This window comes from Hylobates moloch, unplaced genomic scaffold, assembly GCF_009828535.3.
Source record: "Hylobates moloch isolate HMO894 unplaced genomic scaffold, HMol_V3 SCAFFOLD_12, whole genome shotgun sequence".
NCBI lineage: Eukaryota > Metazoa > Chordata > Mammalia > Primates > Hylobatidae > Hylobates > Hylobates moloch.
Genome location: NW_026652287.1, coordinates 37,062,599 through 37,079,791, shown reverse-complemented (window position 1 = coordinate 37,079,791; position 17,193 = coordinate 37,062,599). Strand labels below are relative to the sequence as shown.

The 17,193-nt window shown below is 51.6% G+C and overlaps 1 protein-coding gene across 3 annotated transcripts in view; it reads right to left on the bottom strand.

The window, feature by feature from the left end:
- Positions 1–17,193, bottom strand: part of TMEM143 (transmembrane protein 143) — a 33,351-nt gene that overhangs the window by 6,382 nt on the left and 9,776 nt on the right. For all 3 annotated transcript variants that reach the window (XM_032169283.2, XM_032169284.2, XM_058425159.1), the window contains 3 exons: positions 6,437–6,631; positions 4,559–4,689; positions 3,773–4,052 (listed from right to left, as the gene is read on the bottom strand). In XM_032169283.2, coding sequence (XP_032025174.1) covers positions 3,773–4,052; positions 4,559–4,689; positions 6,437–6,631 — 606 coding nt within the window. The remainder of the gene's footprint in view (positions 1–3,772; positions 4,053–4,558; positions 4,690–6,436; positions 6,632–17,193) is intronic.

The window sequence follows — 17,193 nt, the reverse complement described above, 5'->3', positions numbered from 1 at the left end:
GTGCTCTCAGAGAGTCCAAGCTCCATGGTCCGGCACACGAGGCCCTCCCTGTCACCTCCTGCTCCTTCCCTCTGAATGCAGCCCATGGTGAATAAGCCGGTTTACCCTGAACAGGCCCTGCTCTCTCAGGCCTCCAGGCCCAGGCACAAGCCAAACCACCCTTGGTGTGTTCCTGGAAAATGTTCACTGCCTCATCCTCAAGGCTCAGGATGGACATCACCTCTCGCGGACGAGCAGATGCAGCCTCGGGCTCCTGCCATGCCAGCTGCTGCCTCCATTACAGACCGACTGCCTGTGTCCAGGGACCCCACATCTGTCCCTCCAGGGCAGGATCGGGCTGCTGCATCTCAGGGGCACCAGTTCAACATCCCTCCCCAGGCTGCCCCATGGGCCTGCTCGGTGCTGGGCTAAGGGGCTTCACAGTAGAGCCCGGGGTATGGAGGAGCCCACAGGGGCACCACCCCAGCCTGGGACATCTGGGAAGGCTTCCCAGAGCAGGCAGCCTCTGAGCTGAGGGTGAGGGGTGAGCAGGGGTCGGCCAGCCCAACAAGAGGAAAGGGCATTTCAGTCCAAGGGAACAGCACAGGCAAAGGCAGAGAGCGAGGGATGGCAGGGTGGGGGCGCCGCAAGCATGCGGGAGGAGCTGAGGCGCAGATTCGAGGGGAAGGATTGTGTCCAGTGAGGCTGGGAAGCAGGGTCCCCGGCGCCAGGCTGTGCCCAGAGGAGGGGCAGGGCAGGACTGGGTAGAATGGGGAATGGGCTGGAAGGGACCGACTGGAGGCTGGGAAGAGGGCCTGAGTGGGCGGCACAGAGGTGGGACAGGAAGGGCGGGCTGGGGGTCTAGCCAGTGACTGGGGGGATGACAGGCCATCCATAGATGCGGAGCCCAGAAGAGAAGATGTCGGGGGAGACGCTGTGCTTGGCCTACGGTGAGAGTGAGGGGCCCAGCCAGGAGGCTGAGCCTGGAGCTTCCTGGTTGATCTGATCATAGACAATAGAGAGCTCCTGTGGAAACCGCAGAAGCAAGGAGCCCTGTATCCTGGAAGAAAGAGGGCCCCACATTCCGCACCCCGCACCTTGCACTCTGCACCCCGCACCTTGCACTCTGCACACCGCACCTTGCACCCCGCACCTTGCACCCCGCACCGCACCCCACATCCCGCAGTGGGGCTCTGAGTGCCTGTTCCAAGGTGAGATGGGGAACTTGAGAGGAGCAAGAGGGTTGAGGCAGCTGGACTCCGGGCTCATGGGGACACACTGCACATGGGCTTGGGTGGGTCCAGGGAACAGGAGGAGCAGGGTTTGGGGAGTAGGGGAGGGGCTTGCAATGAAGACAGAGATCTGGGAGCAACTGAAGCGCAGAAGGGGACCAGCCAAGAGGGAGTCTGGGAGGGCCAACTGTTTTTTTTGTTTGTTTGTTTGTTTTGAGACGGAGTCTTACTCTGTCACCCAGGCTGGAATGCAGTGGCACAATCTCAGCTCACTGCAACCTCCGCCTCCCGAGTTCAAGCAACTCTCCTGCCTCAGCCTCCCAAGTAGCTGGGATTTCAGGCATGCGCCACCACGCCTGGCTAATTTTTGTATTTTTAGTAGAGACAGGGTTTCACTATGTTGGCCAGGCTAGTCTTGAACTCCTGACCGCATGTGATCTGCCTGCCTCAGCCTCCCAAAGTGCTGGGATTACAGGCATGAGCCACTGCGCCCAGCCAAGCGCCCACATGTAAAGGCTGGGCCTCACCCCAAGGTGTGGGGAAATACCTCATGAATACACTAAATTAGCTCAAGCGATCCTCCCACCTTGGCCTCCTGAGTAGCTAGGACTACAGGCATGTGCCACCATGCCTGGCGTGAATTGGGTTTGAAATAGGGTCTTTCAGAGCCTGACAGGCTCCATAGCACCCCTGGGGCCAGCAAGGGATGAGGCGATAGTCACCGTGGGCTGGGACTCGGTGTCTTCTCCCCAGAGGCACCGGCCTCCCTGCCTCTCGTCTCACCCCTGCCCTCTGCCCTCCGTGGTTGCAGCTTACAGCCGTTCCACAGCTCCCTGCGGCTCTGAGGATAAGGCCTAGGGTGCCACTCTGGGCATTCAAGGCCCTCACCACCCTCTGGGACCTCCCCTCTCTACTCTGCTCGCTGGATCCAGCCCCATGAGATACGCCAGGCTGAGCTCGTGGGCTCTTTCTCCACCAGGCTCAATCCCCGTCTTCCAGAGCTTTCCTCAGATCCTACCTGAGCCCTGGTCCCAAGCAGAAATTGCTCCCTCCCCAGCCCCTCTGTTGGCCCGAGTATGCCAGCACCCTCTCAGGCGGCACAGCCTGGCTATTATCTGCGGGATTTATCACCAGCCTTCCTAAGAGCCTGTCAGCATGGCTGAAAACAGCTTGAAAACCAATGAGCCAGCAGGTGAATGATTGGGCACGACAGATGCTTCACACCAGTCTATACTCCTGGGGCCTGTGCCAACCCTGGGGAGAATCAGTAAAAGGCAGCTCCCCTCTGGGCTGACTCAGCCTCGAGACAGGACACGAGTTTTGGCAAGTGGAGCACAAGTTGGGTGTCAGCCTCCACCTGGCCCCTGGGCCACGAATCCTTGGATGGTGAACAACCTGTGCAACGGTTCAAGGCAGCCCAGCACTCACATGTAGCAGAATCAAAAGGGAGCTTGTTAAAAATATAGTTCCCTGGGCCCCACTCCCAGAGTTTCCAATTCAGTCCACTAGGACTGGAGCCCAGGAGGCTGCATTTGTCAGCCAGCTCCCCCAATGATAATGATACCCAGTCAGGATGGGGACTTGGAACAAACAGCCCAATTAGTAATGATAATAATCATCATCCTGGTAATAGCTAACTCTCACATAGTACCTCCTGTGCCCTGTGGGAGGCTCTGTCCTCAGCACTGCGCATGTTAATTCATTTAATCCCCACAACACCTCTATGAGTTAGGTCCCACCATCATCCCCACTTTGCAGATTTTGGAGCTGAGACACAGAGAGGTTAAGCAACTTGTTCAAGATCACACAGCGAGAAGAGAGTAGAGTCAGATTCAAATCCAAGAAGTCTGCTTCCAGAACACACCCCCTTCACCACATCACTAAAGCGCCCCTAAAGCCGGCACTCAGTGAGCGGCTGTCAACTCTTACGTAGCCCCTACCATGAGCCGAGCACTGCCCAGTGCTTCTCACAGACTCACTCATTTCATGCTCACAACCCTACAAGGCAGATCTCACTATCATCCCCATTTTCCAGATGAGAAAACTGAGGCTCAGAGAGATTAAGAACCCCCCCCCCCAAGGGATGTTGAGTAAATGAAGCAGGGAAGGGACGGGGAAGGGAGGGGAGCGGAGGAGAGGGCAAGAAGGGAGGGAAGGGAGAAAGAGAAGGGGGGGAGGAAGGAGGTGGGGAGAGGGAGGGAAGGGAAGGAAAAGAGGAACAGGAAGGATGGAAGGGAGGGAGGGGAAGGGGATGGAGGAAGGGGAGAGGACAGGAGGGGAGGGGAGGTGGAAGGAAGGGGAAGAAGGAAGTGAAGGGAAGGGAAAGGGGAAAAGGAAGGGGAGGAGAGAGAGGGAGGAAGGAAAGAAGAGAGGAAGGGAAGGAGGAAGGAAGAACAGGGAGGGAAGGGAAGAGAAAGAAAAGAAGAAGAATGGGAAGGAAGGAAGGGAGGGAGGGAGGAGAGCATGTCGCAGGAACAATGCATGAAACAGAGACAACTATAGGGGGCCTGACCTGGTCCCCACAGCGCAGGGCCGCAGGAGGCGTGGCAGGCGCTGCTCACCTTGGAGGCCCGCAGGCCCATGAAGATGGCGAAGAGCAGCAGCAGCAGGGAGGTGGCCACCTTGAGGTCGGTTAGCACCACCATGCCCACGTTGACAAAGATCGCCACACCAGAGACCATCAGCATGAGGTTGAGCAGGGCACGCTGCAGGGTGGGCGTGCGCACCTTCAGCTCCGGCAGCAGCTGCTCCAGGCCTTCCAGTGGCGTGTCCTTGAAACTCTTCAGTACCAGGTGTCCCCGTTTGGTCCGGGCTGCCAGCACCACCCGCTTAAAGTATCTCCTGAGGGACAGAGACAGAGGCAGGATCAGGACTGCACTGCCCTGGGGAGCCCCCTCCAGTCCTAGGACACTCACTCTGGCTCTACAGTCGCACAACCATCTTAAAAGCGACTCAGTAATCATGGGGAAGAAACCAGAGATCAGCTGTGTCCAACCACAGGGGATCGGTTCAATCGTGCCATCGATCCCTGGTATTGGACGTGCAGGTTGTTTGTTGGAATCCTGGCCGTGCCGCATCTTCAGAATGTGGACCTCCCTCTCCGAGCCTCAGTTTTCCTTATTGGAAAATGGGGAGAACTGTCCCCATCCTTTCTCTTCCCCTGGGAATTGAGTGTGGTACTCACTTTCCCTTGAGAAGAAAAGACAGCATTTGGATGAGTCACGCCTTCCATTTCTCAACTTCCCACCCAGGGCCCAGACACCCAAACCAGACACTGACCTGTCAGTCCCCTCTTGACTCTAACCTTGCTCCCTCTTGCTGCAGCTGGGGAACAAGGGCCGCCTCACCTCTCTGCAGGAGGCAGCTTGGTGAAGAAGCCACGCCTGGAGCCCACGCTGGACTTCAGGGGCATCTGCCCGACTCGCTGGCCCAGGGCCCAGAAGTGCATGTAGACATACTGATCCAAATTTATTGTCACCTGCCGGGGGGATGAAGGAAGCAGTGGCGGGTGAACATGGGCAGGTGTGTTGAGGGCAGGATACCAGAATCAGATGCCCTGCCCCTAAATAATTCCCCTGTTTCCCACTTATCACCATTTACCATCTAGGCAGGGCTGTCACATATGGTTGTCCATGTCGTATACTGCACAAGGGCTCATCATCTAACACAGTGCCATTCACGTAGAAGTCATCTTTATTACCATATTTCCTAGAATCTAAGGTGCCACTGACTCTACCCGATTATTTTATGAAGCAACTAAAAATAAAATACGTTGCCAATTAAATGATGTCACACCACCACCTGTAAATTACATCCCAATTTCAGAGATGACAAAACATGACTTTGGAAAAACTGCAGTTTAAAATCACTAAAATGTGGAATTTGGGGAGGTTTTAGTATTTTTTATTTGTTTTTATTTTTATTTCTATTTTGAGATCGTGTCTCACTCTGTCACCCAGGCTGGAGTGCAGTGGCACAATCTCAGCTCACTGCAGCCTCCACCTCCTGGGTTCAAGTGATTCTTGTGCCTCAGCCTCCCAAGTAGCTAGGACTACAGGCACCCGCCACCATGCCTGGCTAATTTTTGTATTTTTAGTAGAGATGGGGTTTCACCATGTTGGCCAGGCTGGTCTCAAACTCCTGACCTCAAATGATCTGCCCACCTCGGCCTCCCAAAGTGCTGGGATTACAGGTGTGAGCCACTGCACCCAGCTGATTTTAGTATTTCTTATAATTTTGTTAGCATTTCGAGTGCTTTTGGGGGCTTTTTTTTTTTTTTTTTTTTTTTTTTTTTTTTAGTGTGTGTGTGTCTGTGTGTGTGTGTGTGTGTGTGTGTGTGTATGTGTTTTGTTTTGTTTTTTTGAGACAGGGTCTCAATTTGTCATCCAGGCTGGAGTGCAGCGGCAAGATCATGGTTCACAGCTCACTGCAGCCTTAAACTCCTGGGATCAAATGATCCTCCCACCTCAGCCTCCCGAGTAGCTGGGACTACAGGCCCACACCACCATATCCAACTAATTTTTGTATTTTCTGTAGAGACGGGGTCTCCCTGTGTTGCCTAGATGAGTCCGGAACTCCTGGGCTCGAGCGATCCTCCTGCCTCGGCCTCCTGAATGCTGGGATTACAGGAATAAGCCACTGAACCTGGCCTTGTATTATATTATTTATTATTACAATTTTGGCAGATGGTGCTAAGTCTCTTGCCCTAAGAGAGCCATATCATTTGATACTTTTCCAACAGATGGCAGTGAAGTGACCTGAGAAAGCAGCACCTCCTTTTTTTTTTTTTCAGATGGAGTTTCACTCTTGTTGCCCAGGCTGGAGTGCAATGGCACGATCTCAGCTCACTGCAACCTCCACCTCCCGGGTTCAAGAGATTCTCCTGCCTTAGCCTCCCCAGTAGCTGGGATCACAGGCACCCACGACCATGCCCGGCTAATTTTTTATATTTTTAGTGGAGATGGGGTTTCACCATGTTGGCCAGGCTGGTCTTGAACTCCTGACCTCAGGTGATCCACCCGCCTTGGACTCCCAAACTGCTGGGATTACAGGCTTGAGCCACTGCATCCAGCCAAAAGTAGCACCTTCTCTGAGTTCACCAAGTGCGTCATATGGGCCAGAGTCCCGGGCTCAGGACTACAATTCCCAGCAGCCCATGCCTCTCAGAGGCTCTACCCCACCCTAGAGGCCTCCTGGGAGTTTCATTCTCCTGGGGAGCCAAGTACCTGGACCTCATCCTGAGGGTGGTGGACCACCAGCGCGTAGGCCAGGGTGTCCTCAGACAGCGGGGAGAAGTTGGCCTGGGCCAGCAGGGGCTCCAGAGCCCGAAGCACCTCCTGCTCATTAGACAGACGCTGGGAGTCCGTTAGTGATGGCTGCTCGAGGGTCTCCGTGTCAGGGTTGATGGGGTCATACAAGGCCTAAGAGGAGAGTCAGAGAGAAAAAGATGGGCTAGGTCTCTGCATGAAGGATTCTAGGGACACCTAAGGATGTCCCTTTCCAGATACTTTCATTTATTTATTTATTTATTTATTTATTTTATTGAGACAGAGTCTCGCTCTGTTGCCAGGCTGGAGTGCAGTGGCACGTTCTCGGCTCACTGCAACCTCCACCTCCCGGGTTCAAGCAATTCTGCCTCAGCCTCCCAAGTAGCTGTGACTACAGGCGCACGCCACCATGCCTGGGTAATTTTTTTTTTTTTTTTTTTTTTTTTTGTATTTTAGTAGAGACGAGGTTTCACTATGTTGCCCAGGCTGGTCTTGGTTTCACTATGTTGGTCCTGAGTTCAGGCAATCTGCCAGCCTTGGCCTCCCAAAGTGCTAGGATTACAGGCATGAGCCACCATGCCCTGCCTGTTTTGTTTTGTTTTGTTTTGTTTTTGTTTTTTTGAGACAGAGTCTCGCTCTGTCACCCAGGCTGGAGTGCAGTGGCACAATCTCAGCTCACTGCAACCTCCACCTCCTAGGTTCAAGTGATTCTCCTGTCTCAGCCTCCTGAGTAGCTGGGATTACAGGTGCACACCACCATGCCCGGCTAATTTTTATATTTTTAGTAGAGAAGGGGTTTCACCATGTTGGTCAGGATGGTCTCAAACTCTTGACATGTGATCTGCCCACCTCGGCCTCCCAAAGTGCTGGGATTACAGGCATGAGCCACCTTGCTAAGCCCTTTTTTCTTGTTCTTTCTCTCTTTTTTTTTTTTTTTTGAGATGGAGTCTCGCTCTGTCGCCCAGGCTGGAGTACAGTGGTGCAATCTCAGCTCACTGCAACCTCCACCTCCCAGGTTCAAGCAGTTCTCCTGCCTCAGCCTCCTGAGTAGCTGGGATTACAGGCACACGCCACCACATTCAGCTAATTTTTATATTTTTAGTAGAGATGGGGTTTCACTATGTTGGCCAGGCTGGACTTGAACTCCTGACCTCAAGTGATGCAACCACCTTGGCCTCCCAAAGTGAGATTACAGACATGAGCCACTGTGCCTGGCAGATTCTTTTCTTATCACACCCATATCCAATCCTTTGGCGAGTTCACTTGCTAACCCCCTGAATCTTCTTGAATCCACCCTCCTCTCTATCTCCTTTGCTGCTATCTTCTCACTGAAGCCACCTTCATCTCTCATTTAAACAGTCATGTAGGGCTTCTGTTCCCCAACTTTTACTCTTACTACTTTCTTTTTATTTATTTATTTTTTTGAGACAGAGTCTCACTCTGTTGCCCACTGCAACCTGCACCTCCCAGGTTTAAGTGATTATCCTGCCTCAGCCTCCCGAGTAGCTGGGACTACAGGTGCCCACCACCACACCTGGCTAATTTTTGTATTTTTAGTGGAGACGGGGTTTCACCATGTTGGCCATGCTGGTCTCAAACTCCTGACCTCAAGCGATCCCCCCCACTTCAGTCTCCCAAAGTGCTGGGATTACAGGCGTGAGCCATCGCACCTGGCCTACTCTTACTACTTTTCTTTTTTTTTTTGGGGACTCGCTCTGTCACCCAGGCTGGAGTGCAGTGGTGCGATCTCGGCTCACTGCAAGCTCCGCCCTCCCGGGTTCACGCCATTCTCCTGCCTCAGCCTCACCGAGTAGCTGGGACTACAGGCGCCCGCCACCACGCCCGGCTAATTTTTTTTGTATTTTTAGTAGAGACGGGGTTTCACCGTGGTCTGGATCTCCTGACCTCGTGATCCGCCCGCCTCGGCCTCCCAAAGTGCTGGGATTACAGGCGTGAGCCACCGCGCCCGGCTAATTTTTTGTATTTTTAGTAGAGACGGGGTTTCACCGTATTGGCCAGGCTGGTCTCGAACTCCTGACTTGTGATCCACCTGCCTTGGCCTCCCAACAAGCTGGGATTACAGGTGTGAGCCACCGCACCCGGTCTTTTTTTTTTTTTTAATTAGCCAGGCACAATAGTGCATGCCTGTGGTCCCAGCTACTTGGGAGGTTGAGGTTGGAGGATCACTTGAGCCCAGGAGGTTGAGGCTGCAGTGAACCATGATCGTGCCACTCCACTCCAGCCTGGGTGACAGAGCGAGACCCTGTCTCAAAAAAAAAGAAAAAGATAAAGAGTCAAGCCAAGAAAATCCTCCTCTGAAGTAAGTCCTAGGGCTGTGCTCACATCCTCCAGCCTAGGCTGGTCGAGCAGTTCTGGGACTTACAGAGTGACCTTGAGAAATTCCATTCCCAGGCTGCGCTGCAGTTTGAAAGCTGGAGGAGAAAGAAATCTGCATCGATCAAATGTCCACTGTGCGCCAGATTCTCTTCTGGAAACTTCACATCCTCCCGGGGCTTTGGGCCAAAAACCTGGACATTGCACGTGATCCCTGCTGCTCCCTTCCCTGTCACAATAAATCCTGCCGATTCCACCTTCAAGCAGACCGCACTTCACCCAGCTCTCTCCTCCCCACCAGCCCTGTCCCAGTCCATGCCAGCCACCACCATTTCATCCTGCCTGGATGAGCCCAACAGCCTTCTCAATGGTCTCCCCAAATCCTGTAACACACCCCATCCCCTGCCAATCGGTTCTTTACACAGCTTCCAGGGAGATCTTGTCAAACAATAAAATAACAACAATCATCATCAATGATAATGGTGCACATTTACATAGCACTTACTATGTGCCAGGCACAGATTGAAGTATGTTACATGCACATTCTCACAGTGTGAAACTCCTAATTTACAGATGTGGAAACTGAGGCACAGAGAGGCTAAGTAATTGCCCGAGGTCACATGGCCAGGAAGTGGTGTAACCAGAATGACACATTTGACCATGTCAATCTCCTGCTAAAACCCTTCTGAGGCTTCTACTGCCCTCGGGAATCAGGATCACACTTCCTAGTAGGGCCTGCAAGGCCTCACAGGACCACAAATCCCCTCGGTCACTCCATACTATCCAGACTGTCTTTAGGTTGGCTGGGCGAGATCACTCATGCCTGTAATCCCAGTAGTTTGGGAGGCCGAGGGAGGAGGATTGCTTGAGCCCAGGAGTTCGAAACCAGCCTGGGCAACACAGCAAGACCTCATCTCTACCAAAACAAAAATACATTTATATATATATAAATTAGCCAGGCATGGTGGTGCACACATGTGGTACCAGCTACTCAGGAGGTTGAGGCAGGTGGATTGCTTGAGCCCAGGAGATTAAGTCCATAGTAAGCCATGATCACAGCTTGGCACTGCCGCCTGGGCAACAGAGAAGACCCTGTCTTCAAAACAACAACAACAACAACAAACCAGATTGGTTTTAGTTCCTCCAGCCACAGAGACTTTGCACATGCTGTTGGAAGACTCTCTCTACCCCCTTCCTGCCTCCTTCCCTTTTCACGATTGAAGTCTTACTCTCTGTCATATTCTAGGTCCATTATCACTATCAAAAAGCCTCGGATAGTGCCTCGGGGCAGTGGCTCACGCCTGTAATCCCAACACCTTGGGAGAACAAGGCAAGAAGACTGCTTAAGGCCAGGAGTTCAAGACCAGCCTGAGCAACGTGGTGAAACCCTGTTGCTACTAAAAATACAAAAAATTAGCTGGGCATGGTGGCGGGCGCCTGTAATCCCAGCTACTCTGGAGGCTGAGGCATGGGAATCACTTGAACCTTGGAGGTGGAGGTTGCAGTAAGCTGAGATCGCGCCAACTGCACTCCAGCCTGGACAACAGAGTGTGTCAGTGTGTGAGTCTCTGTCTCAAAAAAAAAAAAAGCAGCAGCCTTCCTCTACTCATCAAACTGAGCAGGGCCACCCTGTGTGGTTGGGCACGATGTGCACTGCACAAAGGTACCAGATCTAAGGGCAGACCTGTCCATTTATCATGACAGCCACACTTCAGATGGAAATAAAGGAACAGAATAGCACCATCCACTAGAACTGCCTGCAGTGAGGAAAATGTTCTAGATCTGCACTGTCCAATAAGGTCGACACTGGCCATAGGTGGCTTCTGAGCACCTGAAACATGATCAGTATGCTGAGAAACATTTTTAATTTTGTTTTAGTTATGTCAAATTTTAACAGCTAGTGTCTACATTTAAATTTTTTTTTTTTTTTTTTTTTTTGAGACAGAGTCTTGCGCTGTCACCCAGGCTGGAGTGCAGTGGTGCAATCTTGACTCACTGCAACCTCCGCCTCCCGGGTTAAAGTGATTCTCCTGCCTCAGCCTCCGGAGTAGCTGGGATTACAGGAGCCTGCTACCATGCCAGCTAAATTTGTGTGTGTGTGTGCTGTTTTTTAGTAGAGACGGGGTTTCACTATGTTGGCCAGGCTGGTCTCGAACTCCTGACCTCGTGATCCACCCACCCAGACTTTGGCCTCCCAAAGTGCTGGGATTACAGGTGTGAGCCACTCCGCCCGGGGTACATTTAAATTTAATGAAGTTCGTGGCTACTATAACGGACAGTTCCAGGCTAGAGAAAGAGGCACCTTTTTCTAATTTGCACACGGACCCCAGTATAGCAACCAAGGTCCACTCTGTTATCCGCCTGCAGGGCACCATGCCCCTCGCCCTCATGGTCTGAACTTAACCACCACTGGGGAGAGCATCTCATTCATGACCGTACCCACCACCCACGTTCAGCTCCCAGAGCGCACGATGCAGGCCCAATTTCACTCCTCAGTGAAGACACAGCACTTGGCACCAGGCCTCACACAAACATCTGCTAAAAGAATGACTTAATTGGGGCCAGGCACAGTGGCTCACGCCTGTAATCCCAGCACTTTGGGAGGCTGAGACAGGCGGATCATTTGAGGTCAAGAGTTTGACACCAGCCTGGCCAACATGGTGAAACCCCGTCTCTACTGAAAATACAAAAATTAGCCAGGCATGGTGGTACGCGCCTGTAATCTCAGCTACTTGGGAGACTGAGGCAGGAGAATTGCTTGTACTCAGGAGGTGGAGGTTGCAGTGAGCCAACACAGTGCCACTGCACTCCAGCCTGGGAGACAGTGAGACTACGTCTCAAAAAAAAAAAAAAAAGAATAACTTAATTGGGTCTTCGTGGCAATTGCTGCTGCCATTTTCCACCATCAAGCATTCCCTTGTGGCTGTCACATGCCATCTGTCTACTGAGGACTCCCAGATTTCCATCTGCAGTCCAGATATCTCGCTTGAGCTCCAGATTCACACGGCTGGGCGTCTACTCAATACCTCCATACAGATGCGCCGTGGGCCTCTCAACACCTTCGCAAGGGCATCCTCTCAAACCCACGATGCCCCAAATCTGCTCTCTCACCCTCGTCCCCATCTCAAAAGATGCAACTCCATCCTTCCAGGTGCTCAGGCCCAAAGCCTGGGGGTCATCCTGGAGTCCTCCCTTTCTCACACATCCAACCCATTGGCAAATCATGATGGCACCACATTCAAAACAGATGCAAAATCTGACTGTTTCTCAACCCTTGGTCTCAGCCACTCTCCTCCCTGGCCTGGGAGCGGTTCTCCCTGCCCCGTCCCCATCCCCAGTGGGTTCCCCAAGCAGCCACCAGAGGGCGCCAGTTCGCACCTATAGCAATTCCAGTCTTTGCTTAGAACACTCGGCTTAGCCACCGGCCCACTCAGTCAAAGCAAAGTACTCACCACCGCCCAGGGGGGCCCTGCAGGATCTGGCCCCAGGTCCCCCTCCCTCTGCCCTCACCTCCTGCTCTCTTCCGCTGGTTCGCCGGGCTCTAGCCCCGCAGGCCTCCTGGCTGTTCCTCCACACACCATGCACACTCCTGCCCCAGGGCCTTTGCACGTGGGGTTCCCTCAGATCTCCACAGGGCTTGCTCCCCTCTCCTTCAGGTCTCTGCTCAAATGTCCTTTGCTCAGTGAGGCCTTCCTGACCACCTTACCTGAAACTGAAAAACACCCCCTCCCTTGCTTTCCTTTTCTCCTTATTAGGTTTTGAAAAAAGAAAAAATACAGTCATCCCTTGGTATCCATAGGAGATCAGTTCCAGGATGTCCCATGGATACCCAAACCTACAAATGCTCAAGCCCCTGATATAAAATGACATGTCTGCAGCCGGGCGCGGTGGCTCACACCTGTAATCCCAGCACTTTGGGAGGCTGAGGCAGGTGGATCACGAGGTCAGGAGATCGAGACCATCCTGGCTAACACGGTGAAACCCCGTCTCTACTAAAAATACAAAAAATTAGCCAGGTGTGGTGGCGCATGCCTGTAGTCCCAGCTATTCGGAAGGCTGAGGCAGGAGAATGGCATGAACCCGGGAGGCGGAGCTTGCAGTGAGCCAAGATCAAGCCACAGCCCTCCAGCCTGGGCGACAGAGTGAGACTGTCTCAAAAAAAAAAAAAAAAAAAAAAAAAAAAAGACATATCTGCATATAACCTCTGCACATCCCCTCATATACTTTATTTTTATTTTTTTAGAAACAGGGTCTAGCTCTGTCCCCCAGGCTGGAATGCAGTACTGCAATCATGACTCACTGCAGCTTCAACCTCCCAGGCTCAAGCAATCCTCCTGCCTCAGCCTCCCGAGTAGCTGGGACCATAGGTGTGTGCCATCACGCACAGTTAATTAAAAAAAAAAAAAACTATGGAGGCTGGGCACAGTGGCTCACACCTGTAATCCCAGCACTTTGGGAGGCCGAGGAGGGTGGATCTCTTGAGGCCAGGAATTCGAGACCAGCCTGGCCAATATGGTGAAACCCCGTCTCTACTAAAAATACAAAACCTAGCCAGGCATGGTGGTGCACACCTATAGTCCCAGCTACTCGGTAGGCTGAGGCAGGAGAATCACTTGAACCCAGGAGGCAGAGGTTGCAGTGAGCCAAGATCACGCCACTGCACTCCAGCCTCAGCAACAGAGCAAAAATCTGTCTCAGAAAAAAAAAAAAATTTTTGCAGAGACAGAGCCCTACTATGTTGTCCAAGCTGGTCTCAAACTCCTGTCCTCAAATAATCCTCCCGCTTCAGCCTCCCAAAGCGTTAGAGTTACAGGCATGAGCCACTGTGCCTGGCCATGTATACTTTAAATAATCATCTCTCTCTAGATTACTTATAACACCAAATACAATGAAAATGTTATGTAAATAGTTGTAATGCTACATTGTTCAGAGAATAGTGACAAGGCAAAAAAAAGTCTGTACATGTTCACTACTGATGCAATTTTTTTCCCAAATATTTTTTATCCACAGTTGGTTGAATCCACAGATGCAGAACCCATGGATATGGAGGGCTGACTGTGTAGGACACCAGTTACATATGAATTTCAGATCAACAACAATTTTTTTTTAAAACAGGATCTCACTCTGTTGCCCAGGCTGGAGTGCAGTGGCGTGATCTCAGCTCACTGCAACCTCCGCCTCCCGGGTTCAAGCAATTCTCCTGTCTCAGCCTCCATAGTAGCTGGGATTACAGGTGCCCACCACCATGCCCAGCTAATTTTTTTTTTGTATTTTAGTGGAGACAGGCTTTCACCAGTTTGGCCAGGCTGGTCTCGAACTCCTGACCTCAAGCAATCCACCCGCCTTGGCCTCCTAAAGTGCTGGGATTACAGGCGTGAGCCACCATGCCCGGCCCAACAACAAACAATTTTTTTAGTTTAACTATGTCCCATGCAATATTGGATGACTGTATTGCATAGGACACACTTATACTGTACTAAAAAATTATCCATAGTTTATCTGAAATTCAAATTTACTGGGTATAATGAGTTGAATGTTGTCCCCTAAAAATTTACATCCCTTTGGAACCTCAGAATATGATCTCATTTGGAAATAGGGTCTTTGCAGGTAGAATTAAGGTAAAGATATAGATGAGATCATACTAAATTAGAGTGGAACCTAAATCCGATGAGAGTGTCCTTATAAGAGACAGAAAAGGACACACACAGGACACCGAGAAGGCAGCCACAGGAAGATGGAGATAGGAGTTGGAGTGACTCATCTACAAGCCAAGGAGTACCAAGGGTTGCTGGCAGCTACAGGAAGCCAGGAGAGACACCACGGATGGTTCCCCCTCAGGGCCTCCACAAGGAAACATCTTTTAATACATTTCACTTCTTTTTTTTTTTTTTTTTGAGACATAGTCTCACTGTTGCCCAGACTGGAGTGCAGTGGTGCGATCTTGGCTCACTGCAGCCTCTGCCTCCCGGCTTCAAGTAATTATCCTGCCTCAGCCTTCCAAGTAGCTGGGATCACAGCCGTGTGCCACCACGCCTGGCTAATTATTGTATTTTTAGTAGAGTTGGGGTTTCACCATGTTGGCCAGATTGGTCTCGAAATCCTGACCTCATGTGATCCACCTGCCTCGGACTCCCAAAGTGCTGGGATTATAGGCGTGAGCCACTGCACCCAGACGTTTTCTTTTTTTTTTTTTTTTTTTTTTGAGACAGAGTCTTGCTCTGTCACCCAGGCTGGAGTACAGTGATGCGATCTCGGCTCACTGCAGCCTTTGCTTCCCGGGTTCAAGTGATTTTCCTGCCTCAGCCTCCCGAGTAGCTGGGACTATAGGCACCCGCCACCACACCCAGCTAATTTTTGTATTTTCAATAAAGACGGGGTTTCACCATGTTGGCCAGGCTGGTCTCGAACTCCTGACCTTAAGTGATCCACCCACCTTGGCCTCCCAAAGTGCTGGAATAACAAGCGTGAATCACTGTGCCCGGCCAAATTTCACTTCTTTACCTTGTTGCTGGTCTCTTCCTCAGTAGAACAGAGCCTGTGAGGCACATCTGTCACGCTGTCCACTGTCCCCCAGAGCCTCGAGCCATTCCAGAGACACAGTAGGTGCTCAGTAAATATTTACTGAGTGAACTCAATGAATGAATGAATCAGCGAAAAAAGATCAGAGAGAGGTCACCTGCCAAGGTCATCCGCAGCACTAGTGAACAACCAAGCTATTGTTCGAACCGAGGCTATGCTGCTTCTTTCCCTGCCCAGGCCACATCTTCAAAGGCCTTAAGGCATCAGCAAATGGTCACCCAGCCGGCCTCACCCGCCTCTGCCACTTCTACCCTGCCCCTGCCTCTGTTTAAAATCTCCTGCCTGGGAGATATATGCTTATTCACTTATGTTCTTTCTACATTTCTATATATTTATACATTTCTATAATAAAATGGGCTTTTTTTAACTTTTTTTTTTTTTTTTTTTAAGAGTCTCGCTCTGTCACCCAGGCTGGAGTGCAGTGGCGTGATCTTGGCTCATTGCAACCTCCACCTCCCGGGTTTAAGTGATTCTCATGTTTCAAGTGATTCTCATGCCTCAGCTTCCTGAGTAGCCGTGACTATGGGCACCCCCCACCACAACTGGTTAATTTTTATATATTTAGTACAGACAGAGTTTCACCATGTTTGCCAGACTGGTCTTGAACTCCTGGGCTTAAGTGATCTGCCTGACTCGGCCTCCCAAAGTGCTCAGATTACAGATAAGAGATACCGTGCCCAGCCTTAACTTTTAAAAAAATAGAAAAAGAAAAAAACAACCGTGGCTCGAGAGGCCATAGGCGCCCTGTGGAAGAGCTTGGAGGCAGGCAGACGGGGGCTTGATCTTGACTCCACCAATTATGAACTATGTGATCCTGGGCACAACCCGGGCCCTCTGAGACCTTCAGTTTCTCCCTGTACGAATGCGCTGATGGCGGCTGCCTCTCCGCACTGCAGGAAGGAGTCAATAAGCCAGACACAGCAAGCGCTCAGCAACAAGGGCCTGTGATGGCCGCTGTTGCTGGGGTTGTTATTATTCAAAGCAAAGTGCGGAGCTGCAGAAGGCAGTGGTGGGATGCGGCGAGGGGTGAATGCAGCAGGCCTGGGTTGTCCAAACTCCACACATTCCAAAAAAAGGACCGGCCCTGGACCAGCTTCTGGGAGGGAACCTCTAAGCCCTCGGAAAGTCCTGACTGATAAGAGTGTCTTGGTTTACCTGGGGCCTGGGGCCACAATGGATGCTGTATGTTAATGTTGTGATCTATGGTCAGGGCCTGGAGCCACTGGGTATCAGTTTGACCTCTGAAGGGGCCGGAGTCTCAGGTCAGCCACCATGCATATGTGACTGACCCCCAGTAAAAACCCTGGACACCCAGGCTTACAGGAGCATCCCTGGTTGGCAGTACTGCTTGTGCGTTGTCACACATCTTGCTGGGAGAATTAAGTGCCATCCATGACTTCACCGGGAGAGGACAGCTGGACACTCACGCCTGGTCTGTCTTCGATTCTGCCCCATGTACCTTTTTCCTTTTTTTTTTTTTCTTTTTTTGGGACGGAGTCTCACTCTGTTGCCCAGGCTGGAGTGCAGTGGCATAATCTCAGCTCACTGCAACCTCCGCCTCCTGGGTTCAAGTGATTCTCCTTCCTCAGCCTCCTGAGTAGCTGGGATTACAGGCACACGCCACCATGCCCAGCTAATTTTTGTACTTTTAGTAGAGACAGGGTTTCACCATGTTGGCTGGAATGTGGTCTCGATCTCCTGACCTCGTGATCTGCCCGCCTTGGCCTCCCAAAGTGCTGGGATTACAGGCATGAGCCACCACGCCCGACCCCCAACCCTCCTTTTTTTTTTTTTTTTTTTTT